We start from the raw sequence: 16,451 nt of genomic DNA on the forward strand, positions 1-16,451 counted from the left end.
TAAAAGAAAAAAGCTCTGAGGGAGGAAACAATTGGATCTCCTCATCTCGGCCTGGGTCTCAGGAATACTGTGAGGAAATGTAGCTTTGATGAACAAATTGGCTTGACATGACCCATTAAGAACAAAATCACAACACGGGGAACTGTGGGTAATTCCCTGCCTTCTGTTTGCTTGGTTCTACTGTAAGCTGCTCCCAAACTGCTGAGGAGTGGCAGAAATGACAAAAATTACATTCTAGCACTGGTGCATGCAGCAGGACCTCACTTCCATCCCCTGACCCTGCATGGGTGGGATGGGGAGGGCAGCTCCCAGCCAAGGTGCTGTGGGAGCTCCCTGATGGAAGGAGCAGCTCCCAGATCCCTCCCTGATGGAAGGAGCAGCTCCCAGATCCTGCCCTGATGGAAGGAGCAGCTCCCAGATCATTCCCTGATGGAAGGGGCAGCTCCCAGATCATTCCTTGATGGAAGGAGCAGCTCCCAGATCATTCCCTGATGAAAGGGGCAGCTCCCAGATCCCTCCCTGATTGAAGGAGCAGCCCCTAGATCATTCCTTGATGGAAGGAGCAGCTCCCAGATCCCTCCCTGATGGAAGGGGCAGCTCCCAGATCATTCCCTGATGGAAGGAGCAGTTCCCTGATGGAAGGAGCAGCTCCCAGATCATTCCCTGATGGAAGGAGCAGCTCCCAGACAATCCCCCTGAGGCTGCACAGGGATTTCTGCTGCTCTGGACAGCCCTGGATGGAACCTGCCGTGCATTTTTATCAGGGAGAGCTGGACCTGCTCTGCCAGCACAGCTGGAAGAGGATTTCCATGGGCGTCTAGGGAACATCCAGGCAGGGATGAGGGCTTGGGTGCCACCTCCCACACAGAATGGAGCCAGCCATGAGCAAGAACAGCTTCCTTAAGGCTAAAGGATGCTTCCCCACCCTCCTGGGACTGGTTTTAATGCCCAGCTTGCTGCTAGGGCTCTGTTTTCCCGGGAATTTCCCCCATGGGTGAGGAGCCCGGTGCTGTGGCAGCCCTGGGTGCATCCCCAGGAGCGGGTGGCATCAGGTGGCACCGTGTGGCAGGGGATGTGCCCGAGGCATACGCACAGCTCTCGATCTCCAGCGTGCAGTTCTGCTGGTCCAGCGGGTACCTCCGCAGGTCCATCATGCAGGCGGCCGTGGTGGTGATCCTGAAAGGGAAAGAGGAACAAAAATATAATAAAATTTTTAAAAATTGTGTTGTGTCTGGTTTTTTCTTAGCAAAAAGAAAAAGGAATAAAAGGAGAAATGAAAGGCAGAAGTGAAAGTCAGGCAGCATTTGGGGCCGCTGTTTCCCTGGAAACCAGGGAGATCCGGGGTGGGAGGTGTGCAGGGCAGGGGGCTGGTGCTGCTCACCCTCAATGGCACGGCACAAACCCTCCGTGACTCACGTCAGCAAAGCAGCATCTCTATCAACGGGCTGGGGAGGGACCCGTGTGCCCGCTCTGCCTCTCCCTGGAGAGAGACAAAGAACCCGGGAGGAGGCACAGCCCCGGCTCGGGGGGAGAGGAGAGGAAAGGAGAGGCTGCCAGCGTGGAACAGGGAGACAGCAGGCACGTGTGTGCGTGTGTGGGGCTGGGGATGGATCGGCTCCATCACCCAGCACTGACCTATTGCTGACCACATCATCGCCCCCTTCCCTCACAAACTGCCCCAAACCTCCTTATCACAGCCCCCCATCCCCGTCATGCCCACTTTGGCACTGCCAAACCCAAAACCCAAAATCCCAGAGGACTCTGGCAGAGCCCCCCTGCTCCACAGCCCCACTACCTGTGTGCAAATCATTGTGTAGTCATCAAAGACACTTGGAGGATGTGTGTGGGTTTGTGTGCATCCCCCCCAAAAATAAATATGGGGAGAGTATGAGGGTGGGTGCTGCTTTGGGGTGATGGAGCATGGGGAGGACACAGAGCAGGGAGGTTCAGCTGAGGATGCCAGGAGGGTGTATGTGTGTGTGTTGTACAGGAAGGAATATTTTTGTACAATATATTGTACATCTCTGGGATGGGGGGTTTTGGGCTGGCACAGATGAGGGCATGAGAGGCAGGGACAGAGTTAACTCCCCAGCATGGCAACAGCGCCCTGGAGTTTACAGGCTGCCCCTGTTTCTCAGATCTATTGCTCCCCTCACCCTTTGATGCAGTCTTCCCCCCGTGCAATGGATGTGTGCAGAGTGCTGGAGAGGGGAGAGAGATTGCTGCATTCTCCCCCTATTTTTTCAATTAACCATCTGGAAGGCATTAATCAAGCTACACATTTTTTACTATGTAGGCATAACCAGTGAACTGTTAACTAGAAAGCTTTATCTTCTGAGCCCTGTGGCCTGGGAGAGAGAAAAGAGAGGGGAAAAAAGAAAAAAACAAGAAAGCAGGGATGATGAGATGGCGAACCAGTGAAAGAGATGGGAAAAAAAAAAAAAAAGAAAAAGCAAAAAACATCAATGGTAGAAAAAGAGACCAGAAAGGGGGAGAATATGGGAGAAGCTGGGCATAAAATTGGAAATGGGGAGGAGGGGGGAAGAATGTGGGAGGATAGAAGGGGAAGAGGGCTGCCCCAGTGGGGGTATCAGGGCAGGGGCTGTGGCAGGGCAGGCTGGCAGCCCCGCAGAGCTGCTGGCTCTTTAAGAAATCTCGTGTGCTAAATTTATCTTCTCTGCTGTCTGTGAAGTCTGTTTGTAGGAGATGAAGCCTTGAGGAGAGCCTTTGCCACTGCCTGCCGTGCTATAAATAGATCCGAAGAGACGAAGGGAATTTATATATATCCTCACTGGGTCTAGATACAACACTGCAACTGCCCTCTCTCCGAGCAGGGGGCCCAGGCGAGCTCTTAACCCTTTCATCTGTGATGCATTTGGGGTGGAGGAGAAACCTCTGAGGGGGGAGAAGGACAACAGGACAGGAACCACTTAAAAAATTACCACTGCAGCCTTGCCCTTGCGTGGATTGCTTTCACATCCTCCCAGCAGGGCAGCTGGGAACACAAAGCCTGTCCCACCCTAATCCTGCTGCTGTGCTGGGGTAACTGGGCATTGGGGTGCTGGGGGGAAGCAAAAAGGGGAGCTCAACCTTGGCAGGAAAGGCCAAGGTGGGAGGCGCAGGGAGCAAGGAGTGGGATGAGTCATCCCCCAGTGCTGCACACAGCATCCACTCCCTGGATTATGCTGCACCCCTGGGAAATCGTGGCCACAAACGCGCTTCCCTGTTTTCCCTAAAGTGTGAGATGCAAAAAAAATGTATTAAATGAAAATTTTCCACCCCATTTGTGGAGCCCCCGTGGGCTAAAAAACCTTTGCACAGTGTCCATCCCAAAATCGCAGCCTGGCTGGCTGGCTTGGCTGCAGGAAGGACATGCAGCCTGCTCTGCTCACACAGGGACCCTCTCGCCAGGATTTGCTGATCACCTGCAGTGCTGGTTGGAAATGCAGAGCGTGACACAGTGAGATATGGCTGCCACACTCCATGCACCAAACCCTGCTCACGCTGGCAGCTGGCATAAATCCACAGCCACGCCAATGATTTCTGCAAGATCACACCAATTTGTATCAGCACAGATTTACATCAGGGTAGAATTGAGCCCTGTTGATTCAAAAGGAAGGGACAGGTAGGACAGAAAGGAGAAAAACAAGATTAGGAGGACATTTGTCCTCAAAAAGCCTGATAATTTCTTTCTGTGCAATTAAAGGGCAGGTATATCCACACTGTGTGGCTCAGCATCCTCCAGAGATACCCCAGTTAGATGCAGATCTCAAACTCCAGGTGATCTGCCCATATAAAACTGCTTGGGCAGGTAAAATGGGAACCATGTCAGGCTTTGCTGTGGTTTTTGAGCAGAGGTGGCACAGCCATCCCCAGCTGTGCCAGGCTGTAGCCACCTGCTTGTCCAGAGAATTCCACCTGCAGTGCCTGCCCAGCCCAGGGACACCAGCACTGCAGGACCAGCAGGTGTGGGGGCCTGGGTGGGACAAGATCCAAGAGACAGCTGGTCTGGGGCACCAGATCCAGCTCAGGTCCTGTCTCTGGCCTTCCTAAACCCTGATAAACCAAACCAGCTTGGGGTAAAGCAAGAGGTGTATCCCAGAGAGGATGGAGGTGTTTGATTCTTTAGACTTCAGATCTTAGGAAGCATCCTGACCATAAACTTTCCTTTGATAGATCCTGCTTGAAGGGTTGACTTTCACCTGCTCCTAGAGGGGCCAAGGAGAGCTTTGTCCAGCTCATTTGGTGGGACTCATGGAGGGATGAGAGGCTTTATGCACCTCTCACAGTCAAAGGGGTGCATGAGCAAACCTCAGTCACCCCACGGAGGAAGTTTTGGGGTCACAGCATGTGCCATCTCTGGTGCAGAAGGCCACTCTGAGCTGTTGTGTGAAGAGATGGGTTTGCTTGGCACGTGGGAGACTGCATGGGGAGGACAGGATAGGGGATGGATGAGGGGGGTGACCCTCAGGAGCTCCTGTCTCAACAGGCTTAAGAGAAAATCAGGGTGGAAGGAAAGTAAGAGGTGGATAAATGAGGAGAGACGACGGCATGAGCACAGCTAGGGAAGGCAGGAGTGGAGATGACAGAGGAGAGCAGAGAGCACAGGGTAAGGGAAGAGAGGAGGAGGATCAGGGGATGCATGGGGTAAAGCAGCCTGGAGAGGAAGAACTGGAGGAGAACGAGAGGTTAAAAGAGGGAAAGCAGAGGAGAGGATACTCACTTAGTGAGCAGGGAGATGAGGAGACAGGGAACAAACCATCATCCTGTAAACAGCTCTAGACAGAGCACACTGCCTCCAGAAGACGTGAGCACAGTGAAAGGGAGCAGGGAGCGCGGGGACCAGAGGGAACGCCAGGGAAGGATGCCACCTTCCCCGTGGCGCTAGCATGAGGCGCTGGCGCCCAGCCAGCCCGCATCTTCTCCCTCCCCCTCCTCCTCTCCTGCTTCTCTACCCACCTCCCTCCCCTTTTAAATTCAGAAATTTGTGTGGTGTGAAATTTCATCTGCTTTGACGGCGATTCACGGAGACACTGCCCGTGGAGGGAGCGGCTCTCCCGCGCCGCGCGCTCAGCGAAGCGTCCAGCGCCTTCCACACCGAGCCTGGCCACCACCACAGCACCCTGCAGCTCCCCTGGCCTCCCCCAGCCCCTGCCCACCCCACAGGCCTTGGGGCAGCCCCTCACAACATTTACAGCTCCTTCCTCACAAAAAAAAGACATCCATGCCCTTGGTTCTAATTGTTTCTCCTGAGGTCTGTAGGCGGTTGTGCCATCCAAGTAGCCAAAGCCTGAGTGCCCTGCTACTCCAGTGCACAGCTGGCAGGCAAACACGGGTCATCTGGGGGGACACTGCTGTGGAGAAAGCACCGTGCAGCTCACAGAAAAATAAAAAGAGAAAAAGGAGAAAAGGGACATGGATGAGATGTTGAACAGCTCGGGCAGGCTGATGGAGATGCCCTTCTCTGCCTGCATTTTGAGTGGATCAAGCAGGATACCTCACCCTGGAGGGCACCCTTGTCCCCAGGAGAGGTAGAGACCACCTCTAGAAAAACATCCATAGAGCTCTAAGTCACACAGGGCTAGGTCTGAGTGTCTGATTGTTACAATGAGGAAAGCTCTGCCCTCTTGAAGCTGGGATGGCCAGAGCGGATGCTGGCATGGGGAGGGTGGTGCAGCCTCGCCTGCTGCTCTGCACCGAGCCTGGCAGCAGCAGAGCATGGCCCCAGCACAGCTGCAGCTCAAAAGAGAGCGCTCAGGTTGCTGCAAACCATCAGTTCTCCACAAATATTTCAGTTCTCTGACATGAACACCACCAGCCATTTCATTCCCCCTCTGATCCTCCTCATCACTGTTTACTTATTAATGGCTTCTTCTGTCTTATTTAGAATGATTATATAAGTGCACGGGCATAGAGCAGCATAGAAGCTGCCATTAAACCCTGCTGCAGTCTAGGGTCTCCTTTCCATCTCCTCCTTACCCTGGTGCTGGGCACCTTCAGGGGAGCTATGCATTCAGCTCCTGCCCCAGCCACATCTCCCTCTGCTGCAGGCTCTGAGAGCCCTTGGCCACCCATTAATCCCAGCATCATCGCCAGTGTGTTGGGAGAACTGAGCTCACCAGCCACAAGTGTGAGGGGTAAAGGATTACTTCCCAAAAATGTGACCTGATTGCAAAAGAAGCAAGTCCAGGCTTCCTAAGGAGGATTGAGTGGGAGACAGGAGAAGACCATTACCTTTGAGGCATTGCTAAAGTGAGTGGGGAACTTTCCCCTTAAAGTTCATCCTCACAAAATCCTTTTGCATCATGACTGTGTCTATCCCAGCAAATTAAAAATGCTTGGCACTGGTTTCTGAGGCCAGTGTCAACTGGCATGGAACAGTCTTGGTCTGCACTTCAATTTCTACCCCACAGAAAAGGGTCTGGCTGCAGAAAGCCTGCTGAGAATGGTCACCAGCCTCTGCTGGGCTCTGACTGGGGATGCCCAAGGGACTGTTTTGGACACAGAGCAAAGCCAGGAAACAAACTGACTGTGGAGGACACTGATGTTCAGTGTCCAGGAATATTCCCTGACACCTTTGGCTTGGAAAGGACGCTGACTAAAACTCAGTATGGCTGAGAACAGGAAGGGAACAGCACAAACCCCCCCACCACTGCCTTTCTAATTCCAGGAGAGACACAGCCAGCAAACACCTCACCCTATTTCCCTGCTATAGATGAAGTGCTATGATGCAGGGACTAACACAAACACCCTCACAGCCAAAGACAAACATTTAAGTTGCTGGTTACAACTTTCTGGATTCCAGATCTCCTGAGAAGCTAAAGATGCTCCCATCCCCTGGGGATGCAGGCTCCCAAAGTTCCCAGCAGTTTGCAGCAATGAGGAGAAGGGATGGAAGCTCAGGTTCTGCAGGACTTATTCAGGCTCGCCCCATGGGGCAAGTTAGACTCCTACGGGAATTCTGGTGACTAAGAGTAGAAAGAGAGGCAAAATTACTGTTTTGCTAAACATGGGAATAAAACCAAAACCGAGTTCTTATTCTGTACATTCTCAAAGTCAGTCATAAAAAACATGCTGGCAAATGTCACCTTCTGCCTGGCAGTAAGCACAAACTTCCAAGGGCCTGGAGGGATTTATAAACCCGTGGTGAATTTTGCCATTCTTTTAACACAGCCTGATCTTTGCAAACTCCTGGAGGTCATGATTGAACCAAGAGCAAGGCAAGGATATGGAATATTTTCCCCTCGTGTCCGTTTGCCTAAAACTGACTCCACAAGCCTTGGCACAGTCCTGCTAAGGTCACTCTGTTTCCAAAAGCATCTGTGCTTGCATAGGCATCCCTTGATAAATAACAGTGTGCACTGCACTCAGATGGGAGAGGAAAAGGAGGCTTTTCTAAACCAGTGCTTAGGGTACCACTCCTCTTAACCAGCCATTTTTCCACCCTGGGAGAGTGGAAGACTGCAAGGTTTTGTTTTTCTGCCCCTTTATTCCATCCCAAATGCACCATGCATTTGGCCATCTTCCAGCTGAACTGGGGGACAAGAGACTGGTGGAACACCTTTAAAAATGTTCTTTTCCTACACTTGAGTTTCAGATATCAATGACTTGCACTTAACAGAGGTATCTCCCTTCAAGAGCATCAGGCTGGCACAAGTTGCATTAATAAAACAGCAAAACAAACCTATGGGAGGTGGCAAAGAACAGGCAAAGCCCAGGAACAGGCTTAAGAGTGGTGGCTGGGCAGGACATGCAGGAAGATGAAGAGGTGCTGCCTCAGGAGACAGTGGATGCTGCCTGACCTCTGTTTCTGCTAATAAACAACTCAGACTCATAGGAGATGCAGCACAGGCAGCAATTCCAGCCAGGAGGGTGCTTGCCTTTGTTCTTGCAAAGATGCAAGGATGTCAAGGATGGAGGAGCAGCTTTGGTGCTTTGTCCTGGTTTAGTAAGCTTCAATTTCTTCCACATCTTCTGAGATTATTGAGAAATTTCATATCATTAAACTTTCGTTAAGTATTCCCAGTTAAATCCATCATTCCAACCCTAAGAGACAAAAATGCAGGAGAGGATCTATCCTTAACCTCAGCTGGGGAGCTGAGCTCTTAATAAAACCCTGATTTCTCCTCACCCACCTAAGGAAGTCCTCTCCAATCTCCACATATTTGTGCTGAGGAGCTGGCCCAAGGCAGGGCTTGGGGGTGGGACCAGGACAAAGCTCCAGGATCAGCTCCAAGGGGATGGATGGATGGATGGATGGATGGATGGATGGATGGATGGATGGATGGATGGATGGATATGAGTCCAACTTTTTGCATCCCAGCTGCCATGGGGGAGATTTCTGCTGCCTTTGCCTAACCTGCAGAGGGAGCAGGCAGACCTCCCAGAGGCAGGGTAGAGCCTGAATCAACTCTCACATTTCCAGAGAAAACTCTCTCAGGGAGGGAAAGGGAAGCAAAAATAGTAGATTTCTTCCTTGCTGGCCTGTGAGATGGGAGAAGAAAATTGCTCAGTGGTCTCAGCACAGAAAAAAACTCCTCTCTGTTAAAAACTCCTGTCTTAAACCATCAGGCCAGATTCTTGTGGAAAATCAACAAATACCCATGGAGAAAACAAGGACATGGCTGCAGACAGCAGCTCCAAGTGAGACAGGAGCAGAAGAAACCTTTCTACTGTCTGGAGAGCTAAATAACCCCAGGCTGGGACCTGGGAAATGCAGCACTGCCAGGGCTGGATCCTGATCAAGGGGCAGGTTGGGGATGGGGGCTCTGGAGAAGCCCCCAGGAGGAGCCCCAGCCATGGCAGGGCAGGCTCTGGGATGGCACAGGGGGCTGTGACAATGTGACAGTGTCCCCAGGGCTGAAGGGGCCAGCAGGTGGGATGTTTGACATCAGCCTGTGCTGCTCCACAATGCCAGGTGAGCCAGAGGGATGTCCTGGCTGCTGCTTTGCCCACCAAGGGTCAGCAATGGGAGGGTTGGTGGCCCCAGGAGCAGCTGACTGGTGAGAAGTCACCACAGAGAGCAAAAATGGGGTGTTGCCAAAGCAGATACACCCAGCATCTCTCAGTTTAAGACGTTTTGAAGTGTTTGAAGCATCGCAATTCTCTCCCTCTTGCTTTAAGGGATTTTTTATACCGATGAGAGGGTTCTGCCTCCCCAGGAGAGCATTCCTTGGGCTCGGAGCCCCACGGTGCTGCCTTGGCACCTCGGCGTGCTCCTGAGCTGACTCATCCCTCAAGCACACCTCGTTACATCACCAGGGCCAGGAATAAAAACCCCCACCTCACACATGCACACGTTCCCCAGCACCACCCCCAGCTTCGCAGGAGGAGATCCCTCCTTCCCTCCACACAGGATTTAGCCTCCACCACCACCCAATTCCTCTGCACTTCTCCAGTTGCTCAGTTTACACTGCCTGGGCTCCTCGCCAGCCAGGCACGGTCCACGCTGCTCCCTGCCTGCTTCCCAACACCCCAGATTCCAGGGAGGAATTCCTGCTTCCCAACACCCCAGATTCCCCACCAACCCAAGGAGGCAGCCTGGCCTCCTCACATCACCTGTTTAGCCAAAAATCCTCTAATTAGAACGACACCAAACAGCTCCAAGATTCCCCTGAAGGGTGTTTTAAAGCTGGTTTCAAATATGATTCCCCAATTACCACATGAGAATTTCAGCATTGTTACAGTGGTTGCTATTTTTAGGTCTCTGAAAACAGACAGCAAAATGCTGGTGACATCAGCACTTGACAAGTGCCGACTTGTTTCACTACCAAATGGATGCTGCGTGGTCTGGGCAAGGAATTAAAAATCCCAGACCAATGTAGAGCTTGAATGTGTGATAAAGTAAAGCTTATTGAATATTGGGGCAGGGCTCCAGACAGTGTCTGGAGGTCCAGAGGAAGCCTTGGTAATTCTGTTACTCAAACATCAATGGTGGTTGTAAAGCAGCTTGTAAGAGTGAGGGAAATATTGACCTAAGTGAAACATCAACATGCACTGACATGGTTTTTCTTAAATGAAAAAATTTCTCGCTAATTTTTGTTAAAAAAAAAACAAAACAAAAACAAAAACCAACAGCCATTAGGTAGAAAAGCATATGAAATTCAGCCAGTGCTATACAAATTTTCCTCACTGTTTTATCCACCTCCCTCCACCACCCAGCAGCTTTGTCTTTGTGAGTAACACGCTCAGGCCTCCCTTGCTGTTGCAAGATTTCCACATTATTTTAGCACTCCCCAGTTTCACACTGTGGGTGAACACCCTCCTGTGCTCCACAGGCACTTCTCACTCCAGCAAGGTGCTCAGGGGCCAGGTGAGTGCCAGGTAACACCTCCTGCATCCTCCTGCATCCTCCCATGCCAGTGCCAGGTCACACCTCCTGCATCCTCCTGCATCCTCCCATCCCACCGTGCCTGCAGAGCTGGGGCTGCCCTCTGGGCTGGCTCAGGGCTCTCTGGCTTTCTGGGGTTTGTGCCATCTGGCAACTGCTTGGGGAAGGGAGTAGGAAACACCAGTCCTGCATCCCAGCATCACTGCTGCTGTTTATTCATTCCTTTTGTTGGAGACCTGGCAACCAGCTATTAATGTGAGCCTGGTGGGAATTAATTTTGGAGTAAGCTTTTGTATGGAATGCTTCCCTGAGATGGAGCTGGATTGCAATTCCTTCAACCTTTAATTTGCTAATTCCACCAAAACCAAGAAGAATATGCTTTTCTGACACCCAGCTCTCACAATGGGTTACAGGGCTTCATTTACTCGTGCAAACAAGTTATCTGGAGCCTGCTCTTGTTCTCACAGTGGTCAGGAGCTCCTCATGACTTGGGTGTGCCTTCACTGGGACCCTGGGGTCTGGTCCAGGGATTGAGCCTGGTCCTGCTGGTCCCTGGAACACTTGCTGAAGGCAGGGGCCTGCCAGGATGTCATCCTTCCCTGCTCTCTGACATCAGAGCCTGCTGGAAAAAAATGACTGTTGTGCCACAAATAGCATGATTGAGTCACTTTGCTACAGGATCAGCTCAGAGGAGGGGGAAGCGGCTGGCGAGGAAGGAGAGGAGCAGGAGATGTGGGATCTGCTCAGGGGCAAACTGGCAAACAAAGGAAAAGAGGCAGGTATTGCCTCCTCTGGCCCTCTGCCATCAGGGTGACTCCATTTCATCAATTCCTCCACAAAATGCAGGACAAGAGAAAGGATTCAGAGCACTGGGTGCACCTGCCCCTCTCTGCCTGTTGGCAGGGCAAGCCTGGCTGCACATTTACAGAGAGGAGAGGGGCTCAGGTGAATATTCAGGGACTGTTTGCTTGCTTGCTTACACCTGCTGTGTATTTTTGAGTAGGATCACCATTATTTGCACCTGGAAAAAACTGGACCTAGCACTCCTGTTTTCAGCAAAATTGCAGGTCCAGGAGTCAGCATAGAAAGCAGCCCTAAAGAAATCCTTTTCTTACCACTGTGAGCAAAGCTAGAGGGACTTCAAGCATTCAGGGCACCTGGCTTGTACCCCCAGTGCTTCCAGCAAGCCACCCTGACCTGAGGTACAGCTGGGGAGCAGGAGCTGCCATTGCTCAGAGCTTCACTTCTGCAATTGTCATTTTCTCCAGGGGCAAGGGAGCAGCTTCCAGGAAAACCAGCCAAAAGTTAAACCAACACAGGCAGCTCTTACTGAGGCCTGGAAATAGCAGACAAACAGCTGTCATTTTCTTTCATTTGGCCTGGGTGCAATTTTCCTCTTCTCTCCCATTTGCACAGGTCATTCCAGGGGGAAGGGAAGGGAAGGGAAGGGAAGGGAAGGGAAGGGAAGGGAAGGGAAGGGAAGGGAAGGGAAGGGAAGGGAAGGGAAGGGAAGGGAAGGGAAGGGAAGGGAAGGGAAGGGAAGGGAAGGGAAGGGACAGTGCATGAGGAGCTGGCACTGTGGCCCAGCTCGAGTGCAAACCCTCCAAGGACTTGCACTGCCTGGGTTCACACTGCTTGTTCTTCAAGCTAAATAGCAGCTGATAAAAATACAGCAGCACTTGTACTTGTGCTGTGCAGGTGTGTGCAGAGATTGCCCACCAGCCTGGGGGAGGCAGCTCTGTGCTCAGGTGGGCTGATCAGCAGCAAAGAGCAGCCTGAGCTCAGCTGCATTCTTTGCCCCCTCCTTCCTGAATTTATACTCCTACCTGCTTCCAAGTCAAAATATCTTCCTGCCTGCCCTTCACTGCTGTTGGGATACAATGAGGAGATCTGGGGGAGCAGCTGTGGGACTGCTGCAGTCTCTCTGGTGGGTCAGCAAAGGCAGCTTGGGGCTCTGTGACAGGTTCAGCCAAACAACATCACTGGCAATGGGGAGAGATGACGTGCCTGTCCTGGGGAGGGAGAGACACAGCAGGGACAGGTCACAGAGCCAGGCTTGTCCCACCTTTTGCTGTCTCTGGGCCTGGAGCAGGCGGCTTCCATTAATAAAAGGCAAAACCAGCCCAGATATGACCCCAGGGAGCCCAGGGTGTCCCTCAGCACCAGCAGTGCTGCTGATCCTTTGGCTTCCCTGGACTCTGCTGCAGGGAGAGTACAGGGCACAACCACCTCTGGCAGGATGATGTTCTGAGCAGCCTCCTGCTTTGCCATGCCCTACCCTCCTCAAAACAACCCTGCCACTCAGAGAAGAGTAAAATAATCCTAAAGTCACACTTTGCCACAGAACACAACAGAGCACAACACCTGATACTGTGAATGGAAGGGTGGGTGTACCCTCTCTGAAGGGCAAAGGTCTTTTCTCCCCCTTGCCTCCATCTCTGGGATAAAAGCCCAGATGCTATCACAAATATTTGTGGAGGCAGGTCAAAAGAGACAGTTGTGAATTTTGGTAATTGAAAAGGGAAAAAAAGAATGATAAAAATAAAAAACCCTCACCAAATAAACCCAACAACATCAAAAAACCCAAACAAAAAAACCCCCAAACTCTGAGACTAAAGCAAACAAATACAGGGTTGGAAAAACAATTTCCCAGATTTCAGCTAGAGCACCCTGCAGCTGCAAATTTACCTTTTTGCCCTCTGCTTCTCCATTCAACTTTGTTACATACCCTGCCCCTTCACATACCCAGATAAAAGAGTAAGAGCAACCTTTTCTCCCTGCACTTCACACAAGCACAGCAATTTCAAAGGCCTTGGACTTGCCTATGTTCCAGATGCCACAAAACATCTCCTCACTGAGGACCATTCTCCTACCAGATATCAATTTTCAAGCCTCATTCCTCAGAATTGTTCTAATAAACAGATGTTTTCCTTAACCTTACACAAACCCATCTTGAACACAAAAATTGACTTAAGTGGTTTGACTAAAAGGCTACAGACATTTAGTCCTGGATACCACAGTAACAAAGGCTCATCTCCATAGCCCAAACTTGCAGAAAATTATAAGCAACTGAAAATGAGTATTTCAAATGGAAGTGTTATGCAACATGAATGACAGTGACCTGAAACGCCCAGAGCAGACTATTCCCCTCTCCAACATCCATCTATAGCAGCACAGGAAATGTTGGAGGCCTGAAAGAAACAGCCATTTCCAGCTTGGAGATAGAACAGAGACACAAAACTGCGTAGCACTGGAGTATCTTTTGGGCCCTTGCCTTGCCAGAATATTTTTAGAGACAAGAGAAGTTCAAATGAGGTGTGGTTTTTGACAGGAGTAAGAGCCTGAATGAGGGATGTGGGACTCAGGCAGCTCTTCAAAATGCAGTTTATTCCATCCAAGAGTTATAGCAGTCTGGGGCTGTGGGTGACAGAGCTATGCCCACAGCTGTCAGCTCCAGCTGCAGGCAGGCCTGGAGACCCTTTGGTTTTAATTACATTGCATTATATAATTTTCTTTGCTGAGCATCTCAATACAGAAGAACCAATCTGTACCTTAACTTTTACCTACAGCCTATCATAACTACCATCATTACCATATTCATGTTACTGTTCTCCAATCACTAAAAGTTAGTACATTACAGTTTAAGCTAGAAGTTGTTTTTCAGTTTTCGTGCAGTGGAAAATTCTGAGACCTTTTTTCTACCTGCAACATGGGCAATCTTGTTTACCTGTGATTTCTACTTGGTAAAAACATCTTGTTTGGGGTGGGTTTATCCTTTGCTCTAAGTCATAAAAATCCCTTCTAACTAACATACCCTTGGTTATCCAGTAAGACTGGCTCAACAGTTATTTTCTTCTATATGGAAACTTGCTTCCATCTCTATTCCTTCTTCAGGTTTGTCCTAGGGTGACGTTATCATGTTTGTATCCCCATTCCTGTGTTCTGTTTATGTTCTGTGCCTTCAAGACTGGCTCTGAAGAGTGAAAGTTTTGTTTTGGTTTCTTATCAGCCTGCTCCCCCACAGCTGGTGTGACACAGAGATGGGGCAGTACATGGGTCCTGCTTCTGCTTTTTGCCTGGCTTTTTGCTTTGTTCTTGCTCTTGCTTCTGCTTTGCTCCTGCTTTTTGCTTCTGCTCATTAGTTAGTTTAGCTAAGCAGTCCAAATTTTCCCTAGACTATTTTTCCTTTCCCTTTTTTTGGACCTACTCGAACCTGCTTCGGACTGGGACCTGGGAACACCGAGAGTTTGTGCCCTGTGGCCTAGCAGGGCCTACTCTGGGCAGCAGCCATCCCCAGTGCTGGAGGGACTGAGAACAGAGCAACCACCCCTCAGAGAGACTTTCTGAATTCGTCATCTTTTTCAGAGCAGTGAAAGAGTGGTGTCATCCAACATTGATCATTTTGTGTGCTTGGGGGTGCTGTGCCTGTTAAATAAACAGGTTCTTTCCACTTCTCTCTGAGGAATCCTTCCTGAACTGACTGGGGGAACCATGTGGGTTTGCTTTCTGGAGGGACCCCCTTTGAAGGTTTTCTCCCAAATTTGCCCCAAACCAGGACAAGGTTCTACATTCAAAAATCTTTCTGCCAAGCACACATATCTGTGAGACTTTCTTGTCAAACCTCCATCCTTCCCAACAGACAGGAACCATTCCAGCAAACGCTGTCACTCACCTGAGGCCGTAGAGGACGGTGCCATCGGGGTGGAGCCGGATCATGCGGTTCTTCACCGTCACCCCGTGCAGAAAGGACTTCTTGTCATTCAGGAAGTAGGTGTCAGGCAGCCACAGCTGGTCAGCCACCCTGTTGTCCAGGGTCAGGTTGAGAGGAAGGTCGTTGTAGGCCAGGCGTTTGTCCCGCCAGCTCTGCTGGAAGTACATGGTGATGGTGTAATCCTGCCAGAGAAATGGGCACACGTTAGCCTGGGGGCACTGCAGCTCCAGCCCCTCACCAACCACTGCCAACACCTCCCCCAGTTCCTCAGCACCCAAATGTGTGGGTCCACACCTCCAAAAGTTTTTTTTTAAGGGTTTTGTTTTGAGTTTTTTTGGGGGCTTTTTTTGGTTTAGTTTGGTTTGTTTTTTGGAGTTTTTTGTTTGTTTTTGGTTTTTTTTTGTTTTGGTTTGTTTTAGGTTGCATTTTTTAGTTTTGTTTTTTTGGGCTTGTTTTGTTTTGTTTTGTTTTTTCTCTTTCTTTTTCTCTTTTTTTGGAGGGGTGTGTGCTACGATTCGTTCTGTGAAAATGGGAGCAAGCCCATGTTTTGCAGGGGACAAAACACGATTATGTTCTGTCCCCTGTTTCCCCTGTCCTTGCCATTTAAGTTTCCAATCAAGCAAAACTGCATCCCACTCCTGCTGTCCCAGCTTGCAGCAGTGTCTGCACCACTCAGGCTACAGGAGCACCAAAGGGTGCTCAAATTTATGGGGAATAAATTTTAGCCAACAGTGGTTACCCAGCAAAGGCTTCCAGGGTTATTCCCCACTTCCCTCACACAAAGGTCACATAAATGAAATCCACCCATGTCCAGGCACTGCTTGTTAGTTGGTAAAAGCCAATTTTGGTTTCAGCAGAAGCTGAGGCTGTTCCAAAGGGCACAGGGAGAACCTCACCTTGAGGCCAAAGTTTGAAGATCAGGCCAGGCCAGCTGTGACCAGCTCTGAGCACTTGCCTCACAATGGGAGCTGAGCTGGGAGCTCGTGGTGGTTCTCAGGAAGAGACATACGGGGAGGAAATCTGTCATCAGTGGAGCATGATCCACTGGTAAAGGGGCAGTTCCCTGAAAAATTCCCCATAAATTTGGACAGCAGGAGGAAGCTCTTCATGGAAAGGGTTGTTAAACATCAGAATGGAGTGCCTAGGGAGGTGGTGCAGTCCCCATCCCTGGAGGTGTCCAAGGAACAACTGGATGTGGCACTCAGGGCCATGGTCTAGCTGACAAGGCTGGGGTCACTCAGTCACAGGTGGAACTCAGTCTTAGAAGTCTTTTCCAGCCTAAATAATTCTGTGATTCCCAACCATCCCCAGCCAGCACAATGCCATACAAACCTCCTGCTCCCCTCCTGTCCAACAGAGAAAAGCTGACACAAAACTGTTGCTAACACAAGAATTTTATAGAAGGGAGTG

General features: G+C 50.5%; 1 protein-coding gene across 2 annotated transcripts in view; it reads right to left on the reverse strand.

Moving 5' to 3' along the window:
- Positions 1–16,451, reverse strand: part of LOC102060432 (gamma-aminobutyric acid receptor subunit beta-4) — an 88,530-nt gene that overhangs the window by 20,139 nt on the left and 51,940 nt on the right. For both annotated transcript variants that reach the window (XM_005484558.3, XM_005484557.4), the window contains exons 4-5: positions 15,003–15,223; positions 1,094–1,176 (exon numbers count right to left, since the gene is read on the reverse strand). In XM_005484558.3, coding sequence (XP_005484615.1) covers positions 1,094–1,176; positions 15,003–15,223 — 304 coding nt within the window. The remainder of the gene's footprint in view (positions 1–1,093; positions 1,177–15,002; positions 15,224–16,451) is intronic.

The sequence above is a fragment of the Zonotrichia albicollis genome, chromosome 14 (genome assembly GCF_047830755.1).
Source record: "Zonotrichia albicollis isolate bZonAlb1 chromosome 14, bZonAlb1.hap1, whole genome shotgun sequence".
In the NCBI taxonomy this organism is placed as follows: domain Eukaryota; kingdom Metazoa; phylum Chordata; class Aves; order Passeriformes; family Passerellidae; genus Zonotrichia; species Zonotrichia albicollis.